Source organism: Grampus griseus (genome assembly GCF_964374135.1).
Source record: "Grampus griseus genome assembly, chromosome: 17".
Taxonomy (NCBI): domain Eukaryota; kingdom Metazoa; phylum Chordata; class Mammalia; order Artiodactyla; family Delphinidae; genus Grampus; species Grampus griseus.
This window is the reverse complement of record NC_139011.1, coordinates 46749020-46776722: the sequence shown is the minus strand read 5'-3', so window position 1 is coordinate 46776722 and position 27703 is coordinate 46749020. Positions and strand designations below refer to the sequence as shown.

Genomic DNA, 27703 nt, shown 5'->3' with positions numbered 1-27703 from the left:
GTTATTTCCACTACTTTATCTTCCAGGTCACTTATGCATTCTTCTGCCTCAGTTATTCTGCTATTCATCCATTCTAGTGTTTTTTGTTTTTTTTTTTTTTTTTGCAGTACGTGGGCCTCTCACTGTTGTGACCTCTCCCATTGTGGAGCACAGGCACCGAATGCGCAGGCTCAGTGGCCATGCCTCACAGGACCAGCCACTCCACGACATGTGGGATCTACCCAGACCGGGGCACGAACCCGTGTCCCCTGCATCGGCAGGAGGACTCTCAACCACTGCGCCAACAGGGAAGTCCCATTTTTTCCTTTTGTGTTCAACCGCAGTTGTCTTTTTCACTTTTAAAAGTTGCCAAAGGGCTTCCGGGAATATGGTGGAATGGTAAGATGGGGAGATCACCTTCCTCCCCACAGATACACCAGAAATACATCTACACGTGGAACAACTCCTACAGAACACCTACTGAACGCTGGCAGAAGACCTCAGACCTCCCAAAAGGCAAGAAACCCCCCACGTACCTGGGTAGGGCACAAGAAAAAAGAATAAACAGAGACAAAAGGATAGGAACGGGACCTCACCAGTGGGAGGGAGCTGTGAAGGAGGAGAGGTTTCCACACACTAGGAAGCCCCTTCGAGGGCAGAGACTGTGGGTGGTGGAGGGGGAAACCTTCGGAGCCACGGAGGAGAGCACAGCAACAGGGGTGCACGGGGCAAAGTGGAGAGATTCCCGCACAGATCGCTGCCGACTGGCACTAACCAGCCCGAGAGGTTTGTCTTCTCCCCCACCGGGGTGGGTGGGGCTGGGAGCTGAGGCTCGGGCTTTGGTCGGAGCGCAGGGAGAGGACTGAGTTTTGCTGCATGAACACAGCCTGCAGGGATTTAGTGCGCCACGGCTGGCCTGGAGGGAGTCTGGGGAAAAGTCTGGAGCTGCCGAAGAGGCAAGAGATTTTTTTCTTCCCTCTTTGTTTCCTGGTGCGGGGATTAAGAGCGCTGCTTAAAGGAGCTCCAGAGACGGGCGCGAACCGCGGATGAAAGCGCAGAACCCAGAGACGGGCATGAGACGCTAAGGCTGTTGCTGCCGCCACCAAGAAGCCTGTGTGTGAGCACAGGTCACTATCCACACCCCTCTTCCGGGGAGCCTGTGCAGCCTGCCACTGCCAGGTTCCCGGGATCCAGGGACAACTTCCCGGGAGAACGCACGGCGCGCCTCAGGCTGGTGCAACGTCACGTCGGCCTGTGGCGCCACAGGCTCGCCCTGCCCTCAGTGCCCCTCCCTCCCCCCGGCCTGAGAGAGCCAGAGCCCCCGAATCAGCTCCTCCTTTAACCCCGTCCTGTTTGAGCGAAGAACAGATGCCCTCCGGCGACCTACATGTAGAGGCGGGGCCAAATCCAAACCTGAGCCCCTGGGAGCTGTGAGAACAAAGAAGAGAAAGGGATATCTCTCCCAGCAGCCTCAGAAGCAGCGGATTAAAGCTCCACAATCAACTTGATGTACCCTGCATCTGTGGAATACATGAATAGAAAACGAATCATTCCAAATTGAGGAGGTGGACTTTGAGAGCAAGATTTATCATTTTTCCCCTTTACCTCTTTTTCTGAGTGTGTATGTGTATGCTTCTCTGTGAGATTTTGCCTGTATAGCTTTGCTTCCACCATTTGTCCTAGGGTTCTATCCGTCTGTTTTTTTTTTAAATTTTATTCTTAATAATTACTTTTTATTTTAATAACTTTATTTTATTTTACTTTATCTTCATTCTTTGTTTCCTTCCTTCCCTCCTTTAGACAACCAATCATCCCAAATTCAGGAGGTGGACTTTGAGAGCATGATTTATGATTTTTTCCACTTTTCCTCTTTTTGTGAGTGTGTATGTGTATGCTTCTGTGTGAGATTTTGTCTGTATAGCTTTGCTTCCACCATTTCTCCTAGGGTTCTATCCGTCCGTTTTTTTCTCTCTTAATAATTTTTTTTATTTTAATAACTTTATTATATTTTATCTTATTTTATTTCATTTTTATCTTCTTTCTTTTTTCTTCCTTTCTTCCTTCCTTCCTCCCTCCCTCCCTCCTTTTTTTGTACTGCTACTAATTCTTTCTTTCTAATTTTTCTCCCTTTTCTTGTGAGCCGTGTGGATGAAAGGCTCTTGGTGCTGCAGCCAGGAGTCAGTGCTGTGCCTCTGAGGTGGGAGAGCCAACTTCAGGACACTGGTCCACAAGAGACCTCCCAGCTCCACATAATATCACATGGCAAAAATCTCCCAGAGATCTCCATCTGAACACCAGCACCCAGCTTCACTCAATGACTACCAAGCTACAGTGCTGGACATTCTATGCCAAACAACTAGCAAGACACGAACACAACCCCACCCATTAGCACAGAGGCTGCCTCAAATAATAATGAGTCCACAGACACCCCAAAACACACCACCAGACGTGGACCTACCCACCAGAAAGACAAGATCCAGCCTCATCCACCAGAACACAGGCACTAGTCCCCATACAACCATACAACCAAGCAATTCCACTCAGGTAGTTACCTGAGAGAAATGAAAACATATATGTTCACACACAGACTTGCACATGAACAGTCATAGCAGCATGATTCATAATAGCCAATGAGTAGAAACAATCATAATTACCACTATTACTACAATAATATATGGACCTGTTGCTTAATGGAGAGGCCAGGGCTCTAGATATAAAACTGAGCATCACTAACATATACATGGTATAAAAGCCATGATCTGGTCTGGATCATCTAGGGGGAAAGTACAGATGGCAACAGTAAAGGACCCATATTAGAGCTCTGAGGCATTCCAACAGTTAGAAATTGAGCAGAGGAAGAAAAAAAGAGGTAGAGGAAGAGAGGATAATAGGGAGTATGGTCTCTTGTGTCTTGGAAGGTATCAGAGGGAACGTTTCAAGGAGGGAAGAGTCAGCCATATCTAATCTGCTGATAGGCCAAGTAAGATAAGCAGTATTTTCCAAAATTGCCATCCTTGGTAACTTGAACAAATGCAGCTTTAGTGGAGATATGAAAACAGAAGACTGATGGAAGTTTGTTAAAAATTGAATTAGAGGTAAAGAAGTAGAAACAATAAGTATGGACAATTCCTACAAGGTGTTTAGATCTAAATGGGAGTAGAAAAATGAGGTGGTAGCTGAAGGACGATATGGGGTCAAGAATTTTTTTCCTGTATAAAGACAGGATATAATAATAGCATAGATCTGTATGACAGATGAACGATCCAGTAGACAGGCAGAGATTGGCAATGCAAGAGCAGAGAGAGAATATAAAGAACAGAATGCTGGAGAGAGTAAGGGAATGGCATCCAGAGCACAAGTAATACTGTTTACAATTGTATAAGAACACTTTTTTCCCACTGTAAAAGAGATAAAGCAGGAAAGACAGGTCAAGTACAACTAAGTTTATAGATCTGGTAGTGGAACTACGAGGGAGTTCTCTCTCATGGTTTCTACTTTCTCAATGCTCAAAAGAAATACAGAACATAGGGTGTAGGAGGTTTAAGAAGGGAAGATAAGGTACAATATGCATTACCCCTGTCTTGTCTTCCTAAGTTCAGAATCTATTAAGAAAAGCCACACAATAATGAGAGATGATGATCAAAACATCACCTTTGTTACTGATAAAGCTAATTGGAATCTGTCTCTTTTTAGATCTGTAGCATATGGGCTTAGTAACACTTTGTCCCTTCAGTTGACAGTTTTACTCACTCAGCTACAGGCCTCACCTGCTTCCATATGGGGAAGCATAAAATGTGTGCATCCTTTAGACAAGCTTACTTCTAAAAGGAGGAGAAAACTGAGAAGGGACTAGATAAGTACGCTTGCTTTTTCTCTAAAACTAACAAATGAGGAGGAGGAGTGCTGAGGGGCAGATAGGACTAGAAATGTTCCTCCCATGCTTTCCTTCTTAGAGATTGAAATGGAATTTCATCTTCACTTTGGAAACATGAAGTATGGGACTTACGCATCTCCTACAGTAGTACAAGATGATCATCTAGTCTGTAATTCGCAAACTTTTGGGTCTCAGCACTCTTCAACATTATTAAGAGCTTTTGTATATGTTGGTCATATCTATTGATATTTACTACATTAGATTAAAACAGAAAATTTTAACACATCAGAGTATATGAAAACACATTCCATTATCCGTTGGAGCAATATCATCATACTTAATTTAGTCTCTGGAAAGATTTTTCCAGAGGATGAGAGTAAAAAGGGAAAATAATACCTTAATATTTATTATTTTGAAAAGTTTTGATTTTGTGCACCACTTAGAAAAGTCTCAGGAACCAACCCCACCTCCAGAGGTCCCTGCACCACAACTTAAGAACAGGTGATATATGAGAATGGAATAGTAGATGTATTTGAGAAACATAACAGAATTGCTAAGTAGAGTTTAGTGCCTAGTTTTAGCCATTAATTTAAAGAGAAACCAATGAATTCCATTTCTGGCCAAGATGAAGAAACAAGGACCAATTCACCCTCCTGCCTTAAGCAACCATTAGCCAGACAAAATGCATGAAACAGTGGTTTTCAAGACACTAGATATCAGGCAACAAAGGACAGTGATCTCTAAGTGATAGGAAACAACTGAGGTCAGCCTTATGACAGCCTGACTACCCAAGCTAACTGCCTTGGGAGAGTTTCCAGCTATACGACAGGGTAGAGAAGTAAGGCGGGGCCCAGAGGAAGCTCAGAGTTGAAGAGACAGGGCAGGGAGTTAGGGTAGACGGAGGCAGATAGAGTTTATAGGACAGAGCACCAAAGAGGAGAAGTACACAGAGAACTCCAGAGATCCGCAGAGCACTCCTCTCAAATATTCAGCAGCACTGATCAATGCAGGATGTAGAAGTAAGTAAGCCAAAAGCCATTGTTCTGCAATGAACAATAGGGAAAAACCAGGAAGTTTGTAGAGAAGTACTGCCTAATGGCATGATCTTCAGAAGAGCTAGAGTCTTTAGGGAATGGAGAAGAAATTATAGTTTGGAAGTGGCACTGGGGACAAAGGAGATATGTATTGGGATGGCCAAAAAGTTCGTACAGGTTTTTGTAAGATCTTATAGAAGAAGCCAAACAAACTTTTTGGCCAAGCCAATACATACACACATATATGTACATATATATACACATACACACACACACACACACACCCTATTACATGGTTCTGGGAGATAAGAGATAAGATGTTAATCCATTATTATAGCAACTTTTGATTTTTTTTAAATACAATGCTGATGAGCACTAGACATAAGTTTTGAATGGAAAATATATTTGGTTTTCTTTTTTTAGTTGGAAAGATGATTCCCAGTCTACAGCTTGTCTTTTCGTTTTCTATAGCATCTTCTGAAGTGTAAAATTTTTCAATTTTTTTGAAGTTCAATTATCAAAGAATTTTTTTAATAGGTCTTGTTTCTGATGTCATATATAAGAGCTCTTTGCTTAACCCAAGATCATGAAGATTTTCTTCTATGTTTACATTTAGGTGATGATTCATTCTACTTCTGAAATAAATCTTAATTCTATCTGATTTTTCGATCTCCAGGATTGGTCTGGAAATTCTACTCTTGCCCTTCTCCAATCAATTTTATACATAGCAGTGAGTGATATCTCCTAAACTTAAATTTAATCATGTTATTTCCCTGAGAAACTCACTTTAATGGCTTTCCATTGTACTTGGAATAAATTTCTAACCTTTTTATGATAATAGTCAACAGCCTCTCCTTACCACTTCAATCTCATCTCATAAAATAAAAACAACTTTGAATTAGAAAAAAAAAAACTTTGAGCTTGTCAGCTAACTTTCATAGTTGTTCAAGGAATATTTTATTTACAGCGTATTTGTTATTTTTGTAATTCAAAAGGCCCAGATTAAAACTGTACACTAACTTAAGAAAGACGGTCTTTCATCTGGATTTTGTGCCCATCCACTTTCTATTAGAGAGATCATAAGTGCTCAATGAGGTATATCAAATGGCAAACTTTCTTCATTAGTGTCAGGTCGATGTCCTTGTGACACACTATACATAATCTGCAAAGGATTGGTGACTTCTGTCAAAACAAATATATTTCATTCATTAGAAATATATTATGATTTAATATATTAAATACATTCTAAAGCCAACCAAATGAACATGAGGGAATCTTAAAATCTTAGGAATAATTCATTACTTCCCTTTCTGTCAAAGGAATGTTTAGATCCCAGCCATTGCCAGACTTGCTGCCTCTCGTGGGAGGAGTTTATATCTTCACCTCTTTAATTCTGGGCTTGGCCATGTGATTTGATTTGGCCAATGGAGTATGAAGAGAGCAGAGTAAAACAGAGCTCAGCAGAGCTGAGCAGAACCTAGCAGAGCCAAGAAGGGCCACAGCAACTAATAACCCAATGTGAATGAAAAATAAATGTTTAGTTTGTAAACTACTGAGATTCTGAGGTTGTTACACAGCAAACTGACCTAAATGAACCTCAAAATAAAGAAAGAGACAATATTATCAGAAAATTTTAAAAGTATTCTTCAGTATTTGCTGGTCTTTAGAAGAAGCACTACTGAAATTTTCATACAAACGATTTTACAGCTGGAATGAATCTTAGAAATAAGAATTCAAAATTCTTATTTTGCAGATAAAAAAAATGAGGACTTAAGAGATTTAGTGGCTTATAATAGAGTTAATTACTATCAGAACAAGAAGAATCTACACATTTTTCTGATCCTTAATCCAGTACTTTCCATCATACAGTGGATTCACAATGACAAATTGTTGTTTTTCTAGTGTGTTTTCCACAAAATGACTGTTAGGCAGATTTAAAATAAGTGATCTTTATTCAGATAGTTCTGAGTATGACTTACCAATATGATGTCACCTAGAATAACGAAGTCAAAGTACACTTACCTTCAAAAGGCTGTTTTCTAGATAAGACTTCCCATGTGATAACTGCATAGCTGTTTAAGATAAAAATATACATATAGTACTTTATAAACTATTCATAATAAACTAAAATGGTACTGATTTTAAAAGCTGACTGTGAGATACCATTTTTAAAAGTAATAATGTAGTGAAATGCTGCTTAAAGAATCACTATATAGAACCAAGATGATGAATATTCATATACAGTTTTGTTTTGAAAGGGAATTAATTCAATTTGAAAAATTAGGAAATTACTGTAATAAGAACTTGAAGTTATAGGCAAGGATAACTTGTGGATGATTCTTTAACACCTAGATAAGCTATGCCCTTTAATTACATGATTCTATTATTCACACAAAATAAAGAGCAATAAAAAAGGCTGTCTCATGTAGCCCTATTCTATTGACTCTTTTTCTGGTGTAAGTACTGTCTCTTTTGGTAGTGTTAAATGTTAACTGCACTGTTTCCCTCCTCTTATCAAGGTCACATATGATAAAAACCCTTGAATATTATAAATTGATAGGACAACAAGATATGCTTTAATAATTTTTAAGGATGTAAAAGTAGCTTAAGGCGAGGCATCAGGACTTCCCTGGTGGCGCAGTGGTTAAGACTCCATGCTCCCAATGCAGGGGGTCCGAGTTTGATCCCTGGTCAGAGAACCAGATCCCACATGCATTCTGCAACTGAGGAGCCTGCATGCTGCAACCCAGGAGCCCACGTGCCGCAACTAAGGAGCCCACCGCTGCAACCAAATAAATAAGTAAATAAATATTAAAAAAAAAAAAGTAAGGCATCTTTATTTTCACATTTTTAATTTTTAATTTTTTTTTTTTTGGCTGCACCACACAGCTTGTGGGATCTCAGTTCCCTGACCAGGGACTGAACCTGGGCCACGGCAGTGAAAACCGGGATCCTAACCACTAGGCCACCAGGGAACTCCCAAAGCAAGGCATCTTTAATATGAAAAACATTAACCACTGTCTCTAATTTATTTTCACCACACTTATGAGAGAAGCATAAAAATCATACTTTTAAAATGTAGCTTCAAAATTCGGATTGATTAATCTTGTTTTTTAGACAAGGTTAACTCTGAGCAAAAGTAACATGCTGTACCTGTATATATCATGCTTGATAGTAGCCCTTGATTTTTGTCCAGGTTCGTAGTTTTCAGGTGGCATATAGATAATTGTCCCTCCTTCTGGTGCAGATTTACTACTTCGTGATTGTGAGAAGGACATCATGCGCCATTTTGATAAGCCAAGATCTGCAATCTGGAAGGGAAAAGAGTAATTGAATTTTTAAATTTTCTCTTTAAAAAAGTTCAAGAATTGTTTTTGTTTATATTTATTATATTTAGACATGAGACCAGAGTAAATGCTATATGTATTAATATTTTATTTCTATAATAGTCTATTAGTTTCTTAACAAATTGGATTCCATAGTGCTGAACCCAACAACTCTAAAAGCAATATAAACTGACTTGAAGTTCAGCATAATATTACAAATTTTAAAAGAGACTAAGTTTTGAAAACTTAAACAGGAGTATTTTTGCCTTTTATTCTGAATGAGTATATACACTTCACTTTTTGTGACAAGTAGCTTTATATCATGTGCTTTCAAAATTTACCTATACCTCACAAAACTGCTAAACTAGTCACATCTAATACGATTGTCACTGGGTATTGTTTACAACTCAGGTTTATATGTTCTTATTTATAATGTGCTAAAAATAGTATCCTTAAAGTTTGAAATAAGTAAAATTCCAATACAGTATAACTCATTATTATATGATTTATGCCTACCACTAAAAGAATATCTGTTAACAATAGTATAATTAGCATATAAAACATATTTATGTCCATGACAAGGAGTGCCTAAAGCATTATCACTGACAAACATTCTGTACTTTTGATATGTCCTTTACAGTTTTACTTCACTTGTAAATTTTGTGCAGATACTATCAATACACAATATCTTATAACTAAGTATCTAAAAGGTTCCAATGTTTTTTTTTAAAAGGGAGACAAAAATGTAAGAAGAGAAACAATATTTAGTGAACAAAAGAGTACAGGAAAACTCTGAAGACATTTAATTTAAATCACTTAGACCTTCACACGGCACAATTTAGGAGTCAACAGAGTGGAATGAGCTCTATCCAGCACACCATTTGTGGTTCAATCATTTAACTCTTAAAATGTTCACTAGCTTTAAGAGAAGAAATAAGTTATTTAGTGTTTAGATGAATTTGAGATTAAAAAAATTATGGCCCCACTCCAAAAAGGGAGGGGGTAGCCTATATGAATCTTTCATACAGTATCATAATAAAAGGGTAAGTCTAAGAAAAATAATTAGAAAAGACCAAGAGGAAACATGGTGCCACTACATGAAGATAAGCTGGATTGATTTCTAAAGGCAATATAATATGTGTTCTGGAACATGGGTTCTAGAGCCTTGATTACTTAGATTTACATTCCACTTCTACCCCTTAATTAGCTGTGCAACCTTGGACAAGTTTTCTAATTTCTCTGTGCCTCAGATTACCCATCTTTAAACTGGGGATAATAACATAACACAGGGTTGTACTGAGGATATTAAACTAGTTATTCTAAGTGAAGCACTCAGAACAGTATCTGACACATAGTAAATGACCCCTGTGTGTTAGTATTATTAATGTCTTGTACATGGGAATAAGCCTCTAAAGATTGCTCTTATTCATACAATACTAATAAGCACAGTACATAGTTTCAGGGCCTTTAATACACTTTGAGGTGGTATTAAGACTCTGGGGAAGCGAATATCCTACTTACTTCTACTTGCCACTACAAACTCTTATTCCTCCCACTCATTCTCTAAAAGCAAAAAAAGTACTCCAGCTGCACATCTGCTAGGATAATAAGCATTACTATGAGAAGCAAAGTTTACTTCTGTGCCACAGTGAGAAATGTTAAAAAAAAAACAAAAACTGGGATGTGGTCCATCTTATACCTGACCCACAAATTGCAAACTACTGGGCTAAATACTGGTTTGAATACAGTGCTGGAGAAAATGTATTCTGAGCTTGCTTCCTTATGTGCTCCTTTCACTTCACCTAAGGTCTTCATCTATGTTCTTAAATCTCACCTAGAAAACTTAATCAGAATTCCCTTTATCAGCTAATTTAGTTTGGCTTTCACATGGAACCATATTTGTCCCCCTTCTCTATTGCAAACACCATATACCAAAGACACGATTCATTAAATCTGGATCTTCCAGAGAAGAAAAAAAAGTGAAGAATATGATGAGAGGAATACAAGTTCCATGATTTCTTGAGGGTCCTGGTATCATTCAGCAATGAAGACAGAGGATAGGAACTTTTCTATTCTATACAAGATCTTAACATGCATTTCAAAGGTAAAGGTTCTTTTTAGCTAAAAAAGATGATAAAAGCAACAAGAATTTACTGTATTAGCACAGGAAACTATATTTAGTATCTCAAAATAACCTATAAAGGAAAATAATCTGAAAAATATATAAAACTGAATCACTTTGCTGTACACCTGAAACTAACATAATATTGTAAATCAACTATACTTCAATTTAAAAAAAGATTAAAAAACTAGAGGAAATTAAAACACACTATTCATAAAAATCATCCATAATCTTATTACCCTACCAGAATAGCTATTTTCATTTATATAATACTATCCATGTCTGTAAATTTATAAACTTATCAGTAAGAAGCTATGCGGAATAACTTTAAGTATTCTTAGAAGTTCCACACATGATGGACAGAATAGCTGAGAAATCAAACATGGTACATATAAACATTTATTTCAAATAAGCCTACCACAGGTTCATTTGTATTTAAGGTGCACTAATTGATACTGACCAGCAGATAAACAAATTGAATGTATTCTTTTTAAAGTAGAAAAGTCCTGGTTGATCTTAATTGGTAGTATATGTTTTTCTTTTAGATACTATGTTTCTGGTTAGCATTCCAGTATAAAAATTTACTTCAAAAAACTGTAGCAAGGTGTGTTTCCATTTAATTTCATTAAGTATTTTAAAAGATTTTTTGCACTTCATTTAAAGGCCCTTCCAAGAAGATAGGTAGATCAGGTAACTGTTACTTTTTCATGAGTCACTGATAAACTTTGACTTTTAAGGGACATTTATAAAATAAAAAGTAGAGACACACAGGATGCATATAAAAGAGTATCATAATTTATAAGAATAGTATTAGAAAGGTCACAGTTTTGTATGTGTTAAAGCTAATAAAAGTTAAAAAAAACACACAAAGCCAAACTATTTTAAATTCTATTTATTTCAAAGAAAGACCATGGCTACCCTACTGATCAATGAAAAAGAGAAAGTAGGGATCATCATCACCTATTACTTTGCTTCTGTTTTCTGTATCAAGAATAGTTTCTGGACTGAGATGAAGAAAATAAAGTCCAAGGAGGTTGAAAAGTTTATAAAGGACAAATCTCAGGTCATTTTACATATACTTCAGGTTTAGTTAGAATACTCGCGAATACCTCCATGGTGATGGAGAGGTATTACAGGATACGAGAAAAGCAAATGTCATTCTGATTTTTAAGAAGGGAAAATAATATTGATTTTGCAAATCTATATATTGGCAGAGACTACCCTTAATCCCAGGTTTAAAAATGTAATGAAAGGGTTACTTTATGAGTAATTGATAAAAGAGCCAGAAAGAACTAATGAAAAATTATATTAGCCCAGTGATCAATTTCAGACCTCATGCGACATATCCCAAGTACTTGGGATGTCTAGCACAACACTGTTGCTCCACAAATACTTAATAAAGGAATGACAGACTTCATTTCCTTTTTTGTCAGTAGGACTACTGTCAAAGAGTAAACGTTAAAACAGTTTGTATATTATAAAACAGTCTGAGGTACTTTAATAATATCCTTGACTATTAAATTATCAGACCTATCGGGTATATATAGAAGATCTGGAATTCATTCATTTGTTCATTCAACAACTACTTATTGAATGCTTCTATACGGCATATGCTAAGCAGGTGGCAGTGAATAAAACAGACTACATTTTAGTCTTTGTGAAGCTTATTATATTATAATTGGGGAAGACGGTCAATAAACATATTAATAAAAAATGTTTTGTAAGATGGTGAAAAATACTATGGAGAAGCATTAATCAAGGTATGAGGATACAGAGGAACTAGGCGGGTTGTCAGGGAAAGCCACTCTGATAATGAGGAAGAAAAGGAAAGGGAGTAAGTCATGAGTATGTAACAAGGAAGAATAAATCTGACTCCATATTGGATCTGTTTCTTTTACTGTAACCTTCGTATTCTATTGCTTTTGCTACAAGTTAAGAATGTTGCCTATAGCCTGAAATATACAAGACAGCCCATTCTCAAGGCTCTGACCTTTAAGGGTATAACACTTTTCTATTCATACAGAGATAAAAAGTTACAGAACAGACAATTACATTTGTCTTGTTGGACGTTTACAGGAACATCAAGATCTGACCTACACGGACTGCTGCAAGAACAAAGGAGTCCAAGAAATTTGCAACAAGCAACCACACCCTCTCCCCTTTTAGTCTGAATTCTAGCTGGGGTAAGGTGGTTCTTTGGGACACTAGTCCACCATCTTCTTGGTCTACCGGCTTTCTGAATAAAGTTGCTATTCCTTACCCCAACACCTCATCTGTTGATTTACTGGCCCTGTCCTACAGTGAGCAGTATGAACTTGGACTTGGTAACAAGGACACCTGGGAAAGCAGTCAAGCAAGGACTTTTGTAATATTCTAATGGAAAAAAATGGAGAAATATGGGCTGTATAACAGCTCTTTTAGGAGTATTCCAAACAAAATGAATGCTTATTCTCCAAAAGCCCTAATTAATAAAAGGATTGATATTGACTTGAAAGGAGGTTTTCAGACCATGTTGTGTAGCTCTGATTTGAGCTCTGTACTGCTTAATAGTTAATCATGACTTGAAGATACAAAAAAGCAGCTAATTAAATTTGAAGATGACACAAAGCTGGAGGACAAAGTTAAAAATCCTTGGACTACAGAAAAACATTCAAAAAGGTCTTAAGAGCTGAAGTTATCACCCAAATGTAACAAGATAAACTTTGATGATGTCCAGAAAATATCCTGTGAAGTACATGACAAGGAGACATGACTTAAGTAACAATACATTAAAAAAAAAGAAAGAAAACCTCTCAGTGTTTTTTGTTGACACTGAGCCCAACTTGAATGTTGTTATAGGACTGCCCCCCAAAAGACGAATTAGTAAGGAACTATGAATACGAAGTAAAGTATTTAAGGACGATTCTACATTTATCACACCACATCAGGGGTGTAAATGACCAGGACCCTATGAGGCCTTCCTGGGACAGACCTCCCTCCACATATCTACTGCTTTAGCTCCTCTCTAAAGTACCTAGATAATAGTATCTGATGCATATTTCCTGAGTTTTTCAGATGCTAAAACCACCAACAAATGGAAGAAATTAACTACTTGATGATCATGGGCACGTAATCCCCAGACCTTCTAGCACCTAAGGATTGACCACCATCAACCAATCAGAGAATTTGTGCAAGAGCTGACCACATACCCAAGGTGTGTCCCTTCCTCACCTTGCCTTTAAAAATGCTTTGCTGAAACCCTTTGGGTAGTTAGGGTTTTTTCAGCATGAGCTACCTCTTCTCCTTGCTTGGCCCTGCAATAAACCTTTCTCTGCTCCAAACTCTGACATTTTGGTTTGTTTGACCTCACTAATGTATTGGCCACACAAACTTGTGTTAGGTATATATGGGTATTTGGATTAGTTTTGAGGATCAAAATTTAAGAGAGTTAAACACAGATGCATCTAGATAGCACCTGGGATTAAAACCTATGTAATAAGGAAATTGGCTGAAGAAACTAAAGATGTGTATAAGGGAAAAGTGTACGTGAGAAGTAAGGGGATTATAGCTAACTTCAAATCTCAGAAGGACTGTCAGGTGGAAATAAAATTGGACTTTGAACTCACTTTATCACTAGGACCGATGAGTGGAAGCAACAGAGAAGGAGTTTTGACTGATCGTATAAAAAAATGTCACAGTCATTCAGTTACGGAGCTTAAACACTCTCTTGTCACAGGGTAACTGCCTTGGGAGATGAGGGACTGTTGTAGTGAGGATTCAGAGGACCAGCTGATTAGGGGACTAGAATAGGTCACTTCTACCTGTATGGTTCTATAACTGATGGAATAGATTTGTCTCTTTTTTTTAAGTAGTATTGAGGCAGCAGCTTGCTTCTCTCTTCCTTTTCCTTCCATTTTATTCTAGGCAGAGGGAGTGCCTTCAATAAAGGTTTATTTTTTCACTTAACTTTTCTCACACTTTTTATATTTATTTTTCTATTGTTCCAACTTCCTTATTACTTATTTGAACATTTTTGGATACTTATAATAATCTTCAATTATGTACATTATTTGAAGTGTAGCAAAATAGTATGTAAAAATAAAGTGAGTTACATTTAGTATTAATTTCTCAGCAACTACTTTTTATTTGCTGTCTTCAGTTACATATAGGGTAACTGAAATCACTACTGCTCTGGTGCCTTTAGGTATCTAAATCTTATGCTTTATGCAAAAAATTAATTCAAAACAGATCACAGATTTAAATGTAAAACATAAATCTATGGAACTTTTAGAAGATAACATAGAAGTAAATCTGCAATACCTGTGGCTTCGTGAAGAGTGCTTAGACATGACAGCAAAAGCATGATCATAAAAGAAATAGATTACAACTTCTGCTCTGTGAAAGACCCTGTTAAAAGGATGAAAAGAACAAACTTTGGATTGGCAGAAAATTTTTGCAAACTACATATCTGTTAAGGACTTATATCTAAAAAATATACAGAACTCTTAAAACCCAATAGTATAAAAGCAAAGAATCCAACTAGAAAATGGTCTTAAGATATGAAGAGATGTTTCACTGAAAAGGATATAGAGATGGCAAATAAATAAATAACAATATTCAACATTATAGGAAAATGAAAATTAAGACCATGGTGCTGTATCACTATACATCTATTAGAATGCTAGAATAAAAAACTATGATAATACCAAATGCTGGTGAGGGTGCAGAAAAGCTGGGTTTTTCATACATTGCTGGTGGAATATACGACGGTACAGCCACTGTGGCAAGTAGCTAGGTAGTTTCTTAAAAAGCTAAACATATGCTTACCATATGACCAAGCAGTTACACTCTTGGGCATTCATCTAGGAGGAATGAAAACTTACGTTTGTTCAAAAAGTTGCACAGGACTGTTCATAGGAGCTTTATTGTAATTGCCAAAGACTAAAAATAACCAAAATATCTCTCAACAGCTGAATGGTTAAACAACTTTTGTACACCCATACCATGGAATACTATTCACCAGTGAAAAAGGAACCAACTGTTGACACAAGCAACAACTTAAATGGATCTCAAAGGCATTATGCTAAGTGAACAAAGCAGTCTCACAATATCACACACTGTATGATTCCATTCATATAGTATTCTCGAAATGACAAAATTATAGAGATGGAAGACAGGTTAGTGGTTGACAGTAGTTAGGTATGATGGAGGGGAGAAGGTATGACTATAAAGGGGTAGCATAAGTGATATCTTTCTTGTGACAGAGTAGTGCTATATCTTGATTGCTGTGGTGGTTACACAAATTTACACATGATAAAGTGATACAGAACTATATACATGCATTGTACCAATGCCAAATTCCTGGTCCTGAAATAGTACTATAATTATATGTGATGTAACCACTGGCAGAAATTGGGTGAAGGGTACATGGGACTCCTTTGTATTATCTTTGCAACCATCTATGAATCTATAATAATTTCAAAATGAAAAGTTAACAAAGGTATAATCGACAATTTAAATTAAGAAGAGAATGACTGTATTTTGAACCATAATTTTACCAATGTCTGTAGTCTAGGAATAACTAACTCACTGCAGCAGGAAGAAGTGGCACTGAATTAGGGGCTATGGAAAAGGCAGAGGTATTAAATTGGTAAGATAGAAGAAATAACTAAAAAGTCTTTAAAACTATTAAACACAAGGATGCAGATAAGCTTTTTTTTAAAAAAAAGTAACTACCTTAACGTGAAATTCATTATCCAATAAGATATTCTGAGTCTTCAGGTCATGATGAAGTAGAGGAGGATTCATATTGTGCAGGTAATTTACACTGAGTGCAATTTCATGCAGAATACGAAATCCTAATGGCCAAGGAACATCAGGATATTCATTTTTCTTCATATATGTGGAAAGAAACAAAACTAAAATTAGTGGCCAAATTTATTTCCACTTAGAAAATGAAATATTCCATGAGGAAATATAGTATTAAACTAAATATGTGGTATAACTAAATTCAGGGCAAAAAATACTCATTTTGTTATATTATCAATTTGACGTTATTTAACATCCTTGTATCTTACTTTCCTCAATTATTAGAGAAAATAATGACTTTACAGTACTGATATTTCCTTTTAGTTTATACTGGTAATGCAACTACATGGTATGGGGGCTTTCTTCAGTTGAGACAGTTTTAAATTATTTTTTATCTGTATAATACCCAGACATGTATTTATACTCATACCCATCTTCCCATTCTATGGCTTCTTATCAAATAACTTGTGCCCATGAATGTGTACACACACACACACACACACACACACACACACACACACACACACAATTTGTTTCTATTCAAAATTTATATTTTAAATTTCCTATTAATATAAAACCATACTTGATTACGATGATAACCACTGCATCAATTAAAATTATGACCATAATATATTTACTTACTAAGCATTAATACTTCATATTTTTAAATCATATATTTACTTGCATTTCAGCTTGAAAAATTAGCATTTGGGAGTTTTGCTTTTGTGAAGGAGACAAAAATCATCTTCATTTCTAAGTATATATAACATAGAAACATTAAAAATGTAATGTTTTCTATTTCCTGGTACTTACAAGTGACAGTCATCTGAACTTTCTTAAATGTTTTCTGAACATAAAAGTTAATACAGCTTCCCAGGAGAATGAACATACTCAGAAAAATTAGATAATTTGGGAATATCCAACTATGAATCATCAGGGACCATGCTACTGGGTACATTTTACTAAATAATATGAAAAAGTATGCTTCCACTGAGCTCAAAACTGTTCTTAAGAATTTTTTTTCTGCAGATGGGTCAGCTTATAGTTCATTGATTAACTAACTTGGCAGGGGAGTGGCTCAAAATACTTGTCTTTACATAGTATTTTGATTTTTTCCATCAATCTTTTGTGAGGTTGGGGGAACGTGCTTCAAGATAAATCCTGACCTAATAATACAGGATACCAAAAGAAACACAAAACACAAATGTTCAACATTACTTCCTCTTGTATACACAGATTCCCATCCCCTTGAGTAACTGAATCTTTTAATCTTTAAAAAGGTAACTTTTTCTGAAAATTATATAGTTTAAAGAAGTAACAAGGCCTCTCTGCAGTATAGTGCTATATGGAAGCTTTTGATCATGGAGAGGAAGGTAGATGAGTGCTCACTATGTATTTTATGATTCCTTCCAGGAGTCAGCAATCCCCCTGTAGGAGGCTCTAGAATTTCTAATGGGCTCCAAATTTGGGTACCAGAGCATCTACTGTGGTGCTGGGGTATGGGAAGACAACATTAGAATTTATGCTTATACTCATTTAACAAAAGGAAACTGTGTTTAATTAGTATTTGTATCTTACTTGCTGTGTTGGTTACACAAATCTTATACACTGACACTAGTTACTTTACTCTGCCCTTGTTTCAGATGGTCCTGTCACAAACAGAATGTGTTGTATCCCGAAATAAAGAGGAAGTCACTCCATGAGTGGTGACAGTGGCACCCATTCTCTCTTGTTTGCTTATAGATCACTGTGATGTATCAGAATTTAGGAGTGTTCAGTGACTAGATTTTACAGATTATGTTACTACTCAGTTTTAACTAAAGCACCCCTCACAAAAGAGACCGAGTTCTTTAAAAATATTTCTTGACAGAAACTGCAGGCTAGAGATAATCTTAGTAATATGAGAGCAAGCAAACAACAATAGATGGATACACATATTTTGAGAATGAGGACACCCCCCACAACCGGGCCATATTTGTTTACTGATGGGCTTCACAATTAAAGCCAGATAACTGATACCTTGGGAAAAAGGTACATGGCTCATGCCATTGTCTATTATTGGAAAAGCTCATGTATTTGATACTCAGATTTATTTGGTCTATTAATTCAGAACTTTATGAACTGGTATTATTAACATTTAATTTGAACCCTACATTGCCTTTAACATAAAATGAAATCTGGCTTAAACTAACAATAAATTGTATGGTGTGCAGAGTTTATCTTTTCTCTCTCCTGTTCCTCTCTTACATATATATACATGTGGATATTCGAATTCAATGTAAACCTCAGGAACAGTAACCTAAGCAAAATAATCTAGGTCACTTAGAATGCAGGGTCTGACTCCACAGTATTTTTTTTTTTTTTTTTTTGCGGTACCCGGGCCTTTCACCGTTGCGGCTCTCCCGTTGCGGAGCACAGGCTCCCGACGCGCAGGCTCAGCCGCCATGGCTCACGGGCCCAGCCGCTCCGCGGCATGTGGGATCCTCCCGGACCGGGGCACGAACCCATGTCCCCTGCATCCGCAGGCGGACTCTCAACCACTGTGCCACCAGGGAAGCCCCACAGTAGTTTTAACAACACAAAAGAAGCCATAAATGGTGAAGTTTTTCATTATTCTTGTTTTGATTCATCTATATATCCCCAAATAATCTGATCATTTGTAAAACGAAAGTACTATATAGGTTGAATAACAGAATTATAACGACTGAAAATGTATAATACTTACCCTATGTAGGAGTTCATTTAATGACCCATTTGGCATGTATTCAGTAACTATTCCCCAAAATTCAGGCTCATTGCAAACTCCCAAAATTGGAAGACTGTAACTAAATCTAGCTTTGTGTAAAATTTCAGCTTCTCTTAAGACATCATTTCTTTCACTGAAGAAAGAAAATGTATAATTATTTCAAAGTAAGGAAAAATACACAATTATCAAGCCCATAAATATTAGTTAATCCTGGATTTTTTCATTCATTAGCTTTTGACCTCATGTAAATTATGCAGCTTCTCTTAGTTTCTTCGTGTTTAAAGTTGGGATAATATCTACCCTATATATTCCATAGGTCTGTTTAGAGACCAAAATACCTGTATAAGCCACTGACAGAAAAAAGTGCTACATACAGATTATTATTGTACTCTTCTCAGGAAAGGGAAAGAATACCATGTTTAAGTTTATAAAGTCTATATTAGAATGATAGGTGCTTGAACTAATTACATTAAGTTTATGTTGTATTAAAATGATCAAATTTGATTAGACTATTATATTAAATTTTATGGTTGCATACCATGTAAAAATTTTCTAAATATCCTGAATATTAAAACACTTAAATGTTGTAGATTTTAATGACTAGATGATAATAGTTGCATAAGGGTCAATAATGCTTAGAAATTATATACTGGAACACAGGAAAAGGACACTGAGAACAGGTAAATGCTTAGAATGGATCCCTGGGCTAACTCTGGATCCCAGGTTCATTTGATTTTTCATTCATAAAACAAATAAATATTGAACATTTATTATGAATAAAGAACTGTGCTCAGCATTATGGAGACTAGTAAGTTTAAAAAAACCAAAAAACAAAACACATAGTCTGTGACCTCAAACTGTCCAGAAATCGTTTTAAGAAAAATAAGTACTCACTGTGGTCTTGATTTACACTTCTCCAATGATTAGTGATGTTGAGCACCTTTTCATATACCTATTGGTCACTTGTATGTCTTTGGATGTGTTAATTATATTGATATTGGTAATTATTCCATGATGATGTATATGTATAGCAAATAATCATGTTTTGCACTTTAAATATATACGATTATATTTGTCAATTATTCCTCAATAAAGTTAAAAAATAAGAAAAGCAAAAAAAGAAAACCAAATACTTAAAATATAAGGCAGAATATGATAAGCGCCATCAAAAACAAGTAAATAAGCACGCAAATAAATAAATAAATATAGGGAGCTCAGAGAACTAGTAAATCTGGGCTAAGGGAGTTGCTACAGTCTTTAGAGAGAGATGTCAACAGTACCTTAAGGATGGATAGAATTTCAACCACTGGAAAAAGGGCATCCAAGATATGTGGTCCCTCCCCAAGATGGGAGAGATTTTGCCTTTCTTTTTCATCTGTGTCTCCCCAGGATCTGGAACAGTACCTGGCACACAGAATTTGTCTAATAGATGTGTATCAAATGAACTCAAGGAAGTTAAAGTACAGGCTATATCTGGAAAATGACAAATTGTTTAATATGAATCAGGATGTGTAACAGCGTGTGTAAAGGGAGTGAAGGTGAATAGGGTAGGGTAGGGCCTCATCTCAGAGCCTTAAAGCCAGGTGAGAGCATTTACACTTGATTTGGTAGTCACTGAGTTGTGACTACAGGTTATTGAGCACAGGAGTGACAGGAGTGGAACAAACTTTTAGGATGATTAACTTGGCAGCAAGGTGTAGGATCAGCAGAAGGAGGTAGAGTTTGAAAGCCAGGTATTAGAAGATTATAATACTAGTTAAGATGTGAAGCAATGAGAGTCTGAAACTATAAAGGTTGCAGTGTAAATAGAAAGAAAAACACTAGCTGAATAGAATACCCAGGCTCTGGTGGCTGACTGATTGACCTGATTGACTAAGGGAGGTATATACATATATATATGTGTATATGTGTGTGTATGTATGTGTGTGTATACGTATGTGTGTGTGTACATATATATGAAGGGAACTGCATTTGTCACCAATTTTTTTCCATGGACGATTTGGTATTGGTAGCAGCAGTAATAGAAAGAGAACTGTCTCTAGGAGAAGCTTATTAGGTAAACAATGATGATTAGTTGGTGCTTAAACCACCCAAACTCTTGATGAATGGCTGCCGAAATAAGAAAAGCAACAGACATTCCAGACCAGACTATGAAGCCTCCTTTAAAAACAAACAATAAGCAAAATAAAGCAAAAACATCTTAGTCATCTATGTTTTGAAGAGGTAATATACTTACATGTTTCAAAATTCAAGAATTACAAGAATGCATAAAAGAGTTTCTCTTCTTCTCCCTGCTCTTCAGCCACTTAATATCCCAACTGTGAGGCAACCCATTTTACCTGTTTGTGAGACCTGCTTTAATTAAATTTATATTTCCTAAGCTGAAACAGGTCTGTATTTGCCTCATGAAATGTAGGTCAACAAGACAGTTATTGAGTAGCACCTTTGCTGGGAAGGTTCCTGGATACTCTGAGAAAGAATTATAGAGAGGGCATGCTAGGGGATATCTTATTGATACTTAATGTACTAATTCCCCCTCCCATGAAGAGTATGATGCATTCTTCCTTCTCTTGTGATCCTATGATGTGTTGGCCACTTTACTACAGTTGGTTTCATTATCCCTACTTTATATATGAGAGCACGAAGGCTCACATAAATTAATAATTTCTATTGGTCATGCCAACAATAAGTGGCAGATTTGGAGTCAGATTTGAATTGCAATTGTGGGACGCTAAAGCCTTTGTTTTTTCCACTCACTGCTTAATCAGAGAAGGAAAATTCTTGAAGTCAGATTTCAGGAAGAATGAGTGGGAAAACAGAAAAAGCCAACACAGTTTAAAACTAGGTTTTTATATTAAAAAAATAAAAATGTAAAACAGCTTTTACAGACATATTACCAAAATTACCCATAACAAATTTCAGTTACAAAACAGTTACACTGTTTACACAAGGTATTTGAACAACCTATCAGACTCACCTATTCATAAGGCGTTGGGAGATTGCTGGGGAAGGTCCTCTCATGGGCAGAAGTCAGGTTACAGAGAATAATTCACCAATCACTAAAATAAGAACATGTTACAGCACATAAACTTAGTTTTCTTTTGTGATCTCAAAGAACAATGCAAACATTATCCACACCAGAGCCCAAGAAGTACATGTATCTGTTATTCCCACTTCATAAGTGAGGACATAAGACACCCTGTGAGTCAACTGCAGAGCCCAGTCCTATGCTCAGACTACATAAATACAGCTAATGTTAACATTCTAGGAAACAAGTGGAAGAAAAAATGTGATGCAGTAATGCCAGAGTGTTGCACTGGTCCTTATGGCGTCTTTGACGGCAGAATTAATTTCCTACCCGATTTAGTGAAGAATTTTAGATTATGAAATTGTTAATGAGCACGAGAGGGAACTCCCTTCATTTCTTGGCCCCAAATGGCACAAAACTTAGATAAATTAAAATCTTGAGAAACAGCATCCAAAATGGGAGGATCAATCTCCTTTAAAATACCTAAGGAGTCCATCAGTGCTAGATTTCCACATATTTTAATAGTTGATTCTAAAATACATCTACCCTCTCTAATCAACCACCACCCTTCAAAGTTGACTACATACACATAATTTCCCAGTAATCGCTCCACAGAATTCAAGACCCAGGGTAAATATACCCTGTATATCACTAAATCAGGATTATGGTACACAAGAAGCGGGAACAATTTCTAGAGGTGTCTCAAACTTACTGTGAGATCTAGCCCATCCAAGCCTGATAGCAAGAGAGCAAGTAAAAGCCACAGGCAGATAGATGAAAGTCAATACCATTAGCAGGGCTGAAGCTGAGGAATTTATCTGCTGTTGGATACTGACAGCCTCTAGCTAATCAGGCATCTAGCATGATGTATTTTCACTTTAGATATAGGGGGAGGAGAGGAGAATGTTGCAGTCATGGATGTTAACTCACTAAGAATTGAATGCAGGGCCTAGTTAAATTCCTATTGGAAGGAAAATACACAAGACTAGTGACTAGACTCACTGATTAATATATACGGTTGAAAGGTTTTTCTGGAAACAGGAACTAATCTAGCCTTCCCTTGAAATCTGGACATTGCACTAAACTTGGTCCAGGATGGGAGAGACATTCAAAAGTTTGGGTCATTTAACAGCTTTCTGATTTCAGTTTATTGTTAGCAAAAATAATACAAGTTTCCTCTAGAGACAGGCTTCCTTCCCTGTGACGGTAAGAGGAGAAACTAAATTGAGTTTGATATCTAAACTTTCATGCCTACATGTGTAAACCAAAAACAACAAAAAGCCCAAACCAAAACGTCCCAGACTCTACAGCAGTGCTGTTCAATAAAAATATAATGTGAACCACATATACAATTTGAAATTTTCTAATAGCCACTTTTAAAAAAAGTTAATAGCCACCTATGGCTAAGAGCTACCTATTGGGCAGTGCAGCCCTAGAATTCGACTTCAAAAAAGAAAAAAAAAAAGGGAAAAACAAAGCAAACAGAACCCAACTTCAATAAAGAGGACGTTTAGAGTTGGGCTGTGATTGCTGGTTTTTGGTGTCTGGAGAAAGGAGGCCCAGGAGTAAGAAAAAAAGGAGAGGGCAGTGAAAAGAAGCGTGATTGCTGCATCTACAGAGAAGCCTGCTCTCCCCACCATGTTAGCCCAAGCGTTGAACGGCTGCCTAGAGGTGACGAGGTGTGCGGCCGATCCCAAGTGGTCACCGTCGCTTGGGCTTCAGAGCCCGCTTGCCGGGGGTTAGAGCCAGTGGGGTGGGGAACGCAGATTTCGGGGCTCCGCGGTGGAGCCGCCAGGGCGCCCTACCTGTCGAGCAGCGGGCTGTGAATGTGCAGGTGTTTCACGGCCACCCGAACGCGCCAGTCTGCGTGGCGGGCAGAAGACACGGTGCCGGACGCGCCGCGGCTCAGGTAGCGCAAGTCGGCGAGCTTGTGGTACGGGATGGTGGGCAGGACGCTGCAGATGGCCTCCTCGTTCATGGTAGCGGGTGGCGCGGGCACTCAAGCAGCCGATCGATTCCGGAAGTGCCCGCCGCTCCCGCGGCTCCACCCCCTGCGCGAGCCGGCTCGGCAGGCACTACAGCCTGCCGGACATGAGGTCACGAGGCCGTCCATTCTCCTCGCAGCGCACGCCAAGCCGCTGCTTATCCGGAGCCGGAGCGGACTCTTCTCTTCTAGAGACTGGTCAACTCTGCGGCGGCGGGGCGCACAGGGGAGGAGCTTCCTCTCTCCGACCTGGCCCTCCCAGGCGCTGCCAGCCACCCGAGCCCGCCTTTCGGAGCTCCTCCCTCCCCAGACTTCTCACGCGACGTCAGCGGCGGATGCCGAGGCGGGGATGAGGGCCACTGGCCCGCGATCCTCCCAGCAAGGCTCCGGCCTCGGCCTCAGGCCCGAGATCTCCGCCTTGTGGCGACCAGACGACGTGTGCCACACCGGCGGGGCTCGGGCGGGGGCTTGGGAGTGGGGAAGTGAGCCAGGGGCGCTCAATTTGTCTTCTCTCCCCGCAACCCACAAGGTTGGAAAGGTTTTCTTGTGGGGAAGTTTCCTCTCCGCAGCTTCACACTCAGTCAGCGGACCCTCCCACCCAGGAGGAATCTCCCCTGGTCCCATCGGCGCGTCTTCCGGGAGTCGCCAAACACCAGACAGAGGTAGCGGGGTGGGTGTGGCAGCTGCCATTTCCTGCGCGGAAAGCCCTTTGAGGACGTGCGGTGGTGACTTACTAGGGCTCCGCGCTTCTCAGCCCGGTGAGTCAGGTAGGGGTGTAGATTCACTTGCTTATCTGGACTCCAGTCTAACCTCACTTGCAACTACTTCAGTCGTGTGGGGGTGGCTGATAAGCCCTGTCAGAGTTTAATCCTGTCTAAACGTTCAGATGTTTAGTTCCTGTTGAGTGCTTCTCTACTAGGGACCTATTTTTCTGACTTTTTTTTTTCTCTCCTGACGTCCATAATTACAGACAGAGATTGAAAAGTAACCTTGAGAGAGTCCCTCCCTTGATTCCAGGTAAGACTGCAAACATTTCTTTCTTATAGATCTGGAAAGAATGCGGTGTTTAATGCCAACCAAAAAAGACTGCAAAGATCTTTTTACCTTAAACAAACACTTTTCTACACCTGAAATGGCTATTTTGCAAAGTGTGGTGCAAATACTATACACAATACCAAGTCCATGCTAGGCATTTAATGAATTCTAAAGCAAAAGTAATAGGGAATGCCTGACTTCAATCAGGGATTTCTGCCTACAGAAAATCAGTGCTTCCTGTATTTTTGTATTGCCTGAAATAAGAGTAGCAGTGTTACATTTTACAATAAATGGAAGCTGTAATGAAAGAGTGTGTTTTAAAATTTGATAATTTAAAATGAAATACTTAGCTTTAAAGATATGGTCTGATAATCTGTGGTTCATTCCTTAATAAGCTTTTTGCTACAAAGAGTGCTCAGAAAACTTTTCCCATTCATTCATTCATTCATCCAGTCAGTTTACAAACAGAATTCTAGAGAAAGAGAACAAAAATTAAGAAGGGAGGAAATGATCAAAATAATAATTCAAGAATTTCTTCCAGGACCAAAAGACAAAGATGTTCATATTTAAAGGACCCACCAGCTACCCACAGTGACTGAAAAAGGACCTATGTTAAAGCACACCATTAAAAAGATCAGAACACTAAGAATAAAGAGAAGATTCTAAAAGTTTTCAGATGGAAGGAGCAGGAATAAACGGATGAGAATTAGAATGGCATTGGGTTTCTCAACAATAACACTTTTATGCTAAACCACTACAGTGAAATTTCAAGTTTTGTAAGACAATAACTTCCAACCTAGAATCCTATAGTCAAACTATCCATCAAGAGTAAGAGTAGAATAAAAACATTTTCACATATACAAGGATGAAAACATTTATTTTCCATCCATCCATCCACCTTTTTTTTTTTTTTAAGGGAAAGTTACTAGAGGATGTGCTCCAACGAAACATGAGAGCAAGACAAGAAAGAGAAAGATGTGGGATCCAGAAAAAAGGACCAGGAGAATGTGACGGGAAATTCCAGGGTGAAAGATATGTGGCAGAATTAGAGAGCAGTCGTTTTCACCAGAGAAGGAAGATGGCAGACTCCAAGAAGAAAGACTGGTTAGTGTAATTGAATTTATTTAGATTACTAATTTTGACTATTTGGGTAGTTATATTGATAGATGTTTGATAGATCTAATGAAATACGTGATAAAATTCGAGAGAGAACTTAAAAATATAAGCAAGTAGAAAAAGGAAGCAATTATTAATTCCATGAAAGCTAAAAATTAGACAAGAATGGAAACAGCGTTTCTCCGACTGTTCTGTGGTGAAAATTTTAAGACTTTTTAGAGCTTCTGAAATACTAGTATATTATAAATCTCGAAGGAGAGAACATGCAGCATAGAGCACTATAAAATTTATGTATATTTTTAATTACATTACTTTAAAATTTTTAAAAATTAGTATTCACACGGTTCAAAATTTAAAAGTGTAACAGACAGATAATTCAATAGAAAATTAGGCAAAACACCTAGATACTTCACACAAGGGTATATCTAAATAGCAAATAGTAAATGCATGTGAAAAGGTGCTCGACCTCATCAGTCATTAGAGAACTGCAAGTTAAAACCACAGTGCAATATCACTACACAAATACAAGAATAATTAAAATTAAAAAGACAGAATATAGCAAGTGTGGGTGAGGTTTTGTAACAATTGGAGCTCTTGCACATTGCTGGTGGGAGTGTCAATTGGTACAATCAATTTTGCAAACTGTATGGCAGTACTATTAAAATTGCAGATATGCAGATCCTCAGCAATTCCTTGCCTAGGTATATGGACATGCATATGCATATACTAGAAAGTTCATAGTAGTGCTATTTATAATAGCTTCAAACTGGAAATTACCCAAATATCCATAAATAGTGGAATGGGTAAATGATTTGTGGCCCATTTTTTTACACAGTGGGATACTAAACAGCAATGATATTGAGCAGTGTGCAATATTGATGAATTGCACAAATACAATACTGAATGAAAAAGCTAGACACAGAAGAGTATACATTTTATGAGTCAATTCCTATTAAGTACAAAAACAAGCAAAACTAGCCTATGCTTTTAGAAATCAGGGTAATGTCTACTCTTGTAGAGTGGTCATAGTGACTAGAAGGGACAGGATGAGGCCTCTGGGGTGATAGAAATGTTCTGTTTCTTGATCTAGGACCTAGACTCTTGGTGCCAGTTGCACGGGTATGTTCAGTTATGAAAATTCTTTGAGGTTACACAATGTGCACTTTTCTGTATATATATATGTTACACTTCAATAAAAGGTTAATAGGTTTAAATACAAAATAAATAATACATGTGGGTGTATATTATGTCTCTTACTTTTATTTAATTAGTATTACAGTATATACCTGTTGACCTTGCTTGTCTTTCACTTAGTAATCTATTTCAGATATCTTTCCATACAAATGCATAAAAAGCTTTCTCAACTTTTTTTTTTTTAAATGATGGATATGCCATAATTTACCCCTCATTGGTGGACACTTAGCTGGTTTCCACATATTTACTGTTACAAATTATGCTGCAATAAGTAATCATTACGTATGTCATTTCATACATGTGTAAGTGTATCCATATATATGCCCTAGAAGCTGAACTGCTGGACAAAAGAGTTATGTTCATTTGTAATTTTGGTTTGTATTGTTGAATTGACCTTCACTGAGGTTGTTCCAGTTTTCTTTTTCTGCAGACAAATGAGAGTACTGTTTTTCCACACACCTTCTTTCATTTCTTTTCG

The 27703-nt window shown here is 37.6% G+C and overlaps 2 protein-coding genes across 2 annotated transcripts; one reads left to right on the top strand and one right to left on the bottom strand.

Moving 5' to 3' along the window:
• Positions 1 to 5732: 5732 nt before the first annotated feature.
• On the bottom strand, positions 5733 to 23922 carry LOC309835435 (receptor-interacting serine/threonine-protein kinase 2-like). The gene is made up of 7 exons (XM_082674886.1): positions 23702 to 23922; positions 21846 to 21927; positions 18848 to 19001; positions 16051 to 16206; positions 8041 to 8198; positions 6910 to 6959; positions 5733 to 6069 (listed from the first exon to the last, which is right to left on the bottom strand). The coding sequence occupies exons 2-7, from the start codon at positions 21887 to 21889 to the stop codon at positions 5975 to 5977; spliced, it is 657 nt and encodes a 218-aa protein (XP_082531012.1). The 5' UTR covers positions 21890 to 21927; positions 23702 to 23922; the 3' UTR covers positions 5733 to 5974.
• Positions 23873 to 27262, top strand: LOC309835236 (uncharacterized protein; the record flags this gene model as incomplete). The annotated part of the gene is made up of 3 exons (XM_082674657.1): positions 23873 to 24638; positions 24851 to 24897; positions 25832 to 27262. The coding sequence occupies 2 exons, from the start codon at positions 23873 to 23875 to the stop codon at positions 24859 to 24861; spliced, it is 777 nt and encodes a 258-aa protein (XP_082530783.1). The 3' UTR covers positions 24862 to 24897; positions 25832 to 27262.
• Positions 27263 to 27703: the final 441 nt, after the last annotated feature.

What these genes read in the sequence shown, in the direction of transcription:
- LOC309835435 (XM_082674886.1), bottom strand. Translation starts at nt 21,889, where the DNA reads ATGAGAGGACCTTCCCCAGCAATCTCCCAACGCCTTATGAATAG. An exon ending in TAAATGAACTCCTACATAGG is followed by an intron (nt 16,207 to 18,847) that starts GTAAGTATTATA and finishes ACATATATGAAG; the next exon opens with AAAAATGAATATCCTGATGT. An exon ending in TAGAAAACAGCCTTTTGAAG is followed by an intron (nt 6,070 to 6,909) that starts GTAAGTGTACTT and finishes TTGTTTTGACAG; the next exon opens with AAGTCACCAATCCTTTGCAG.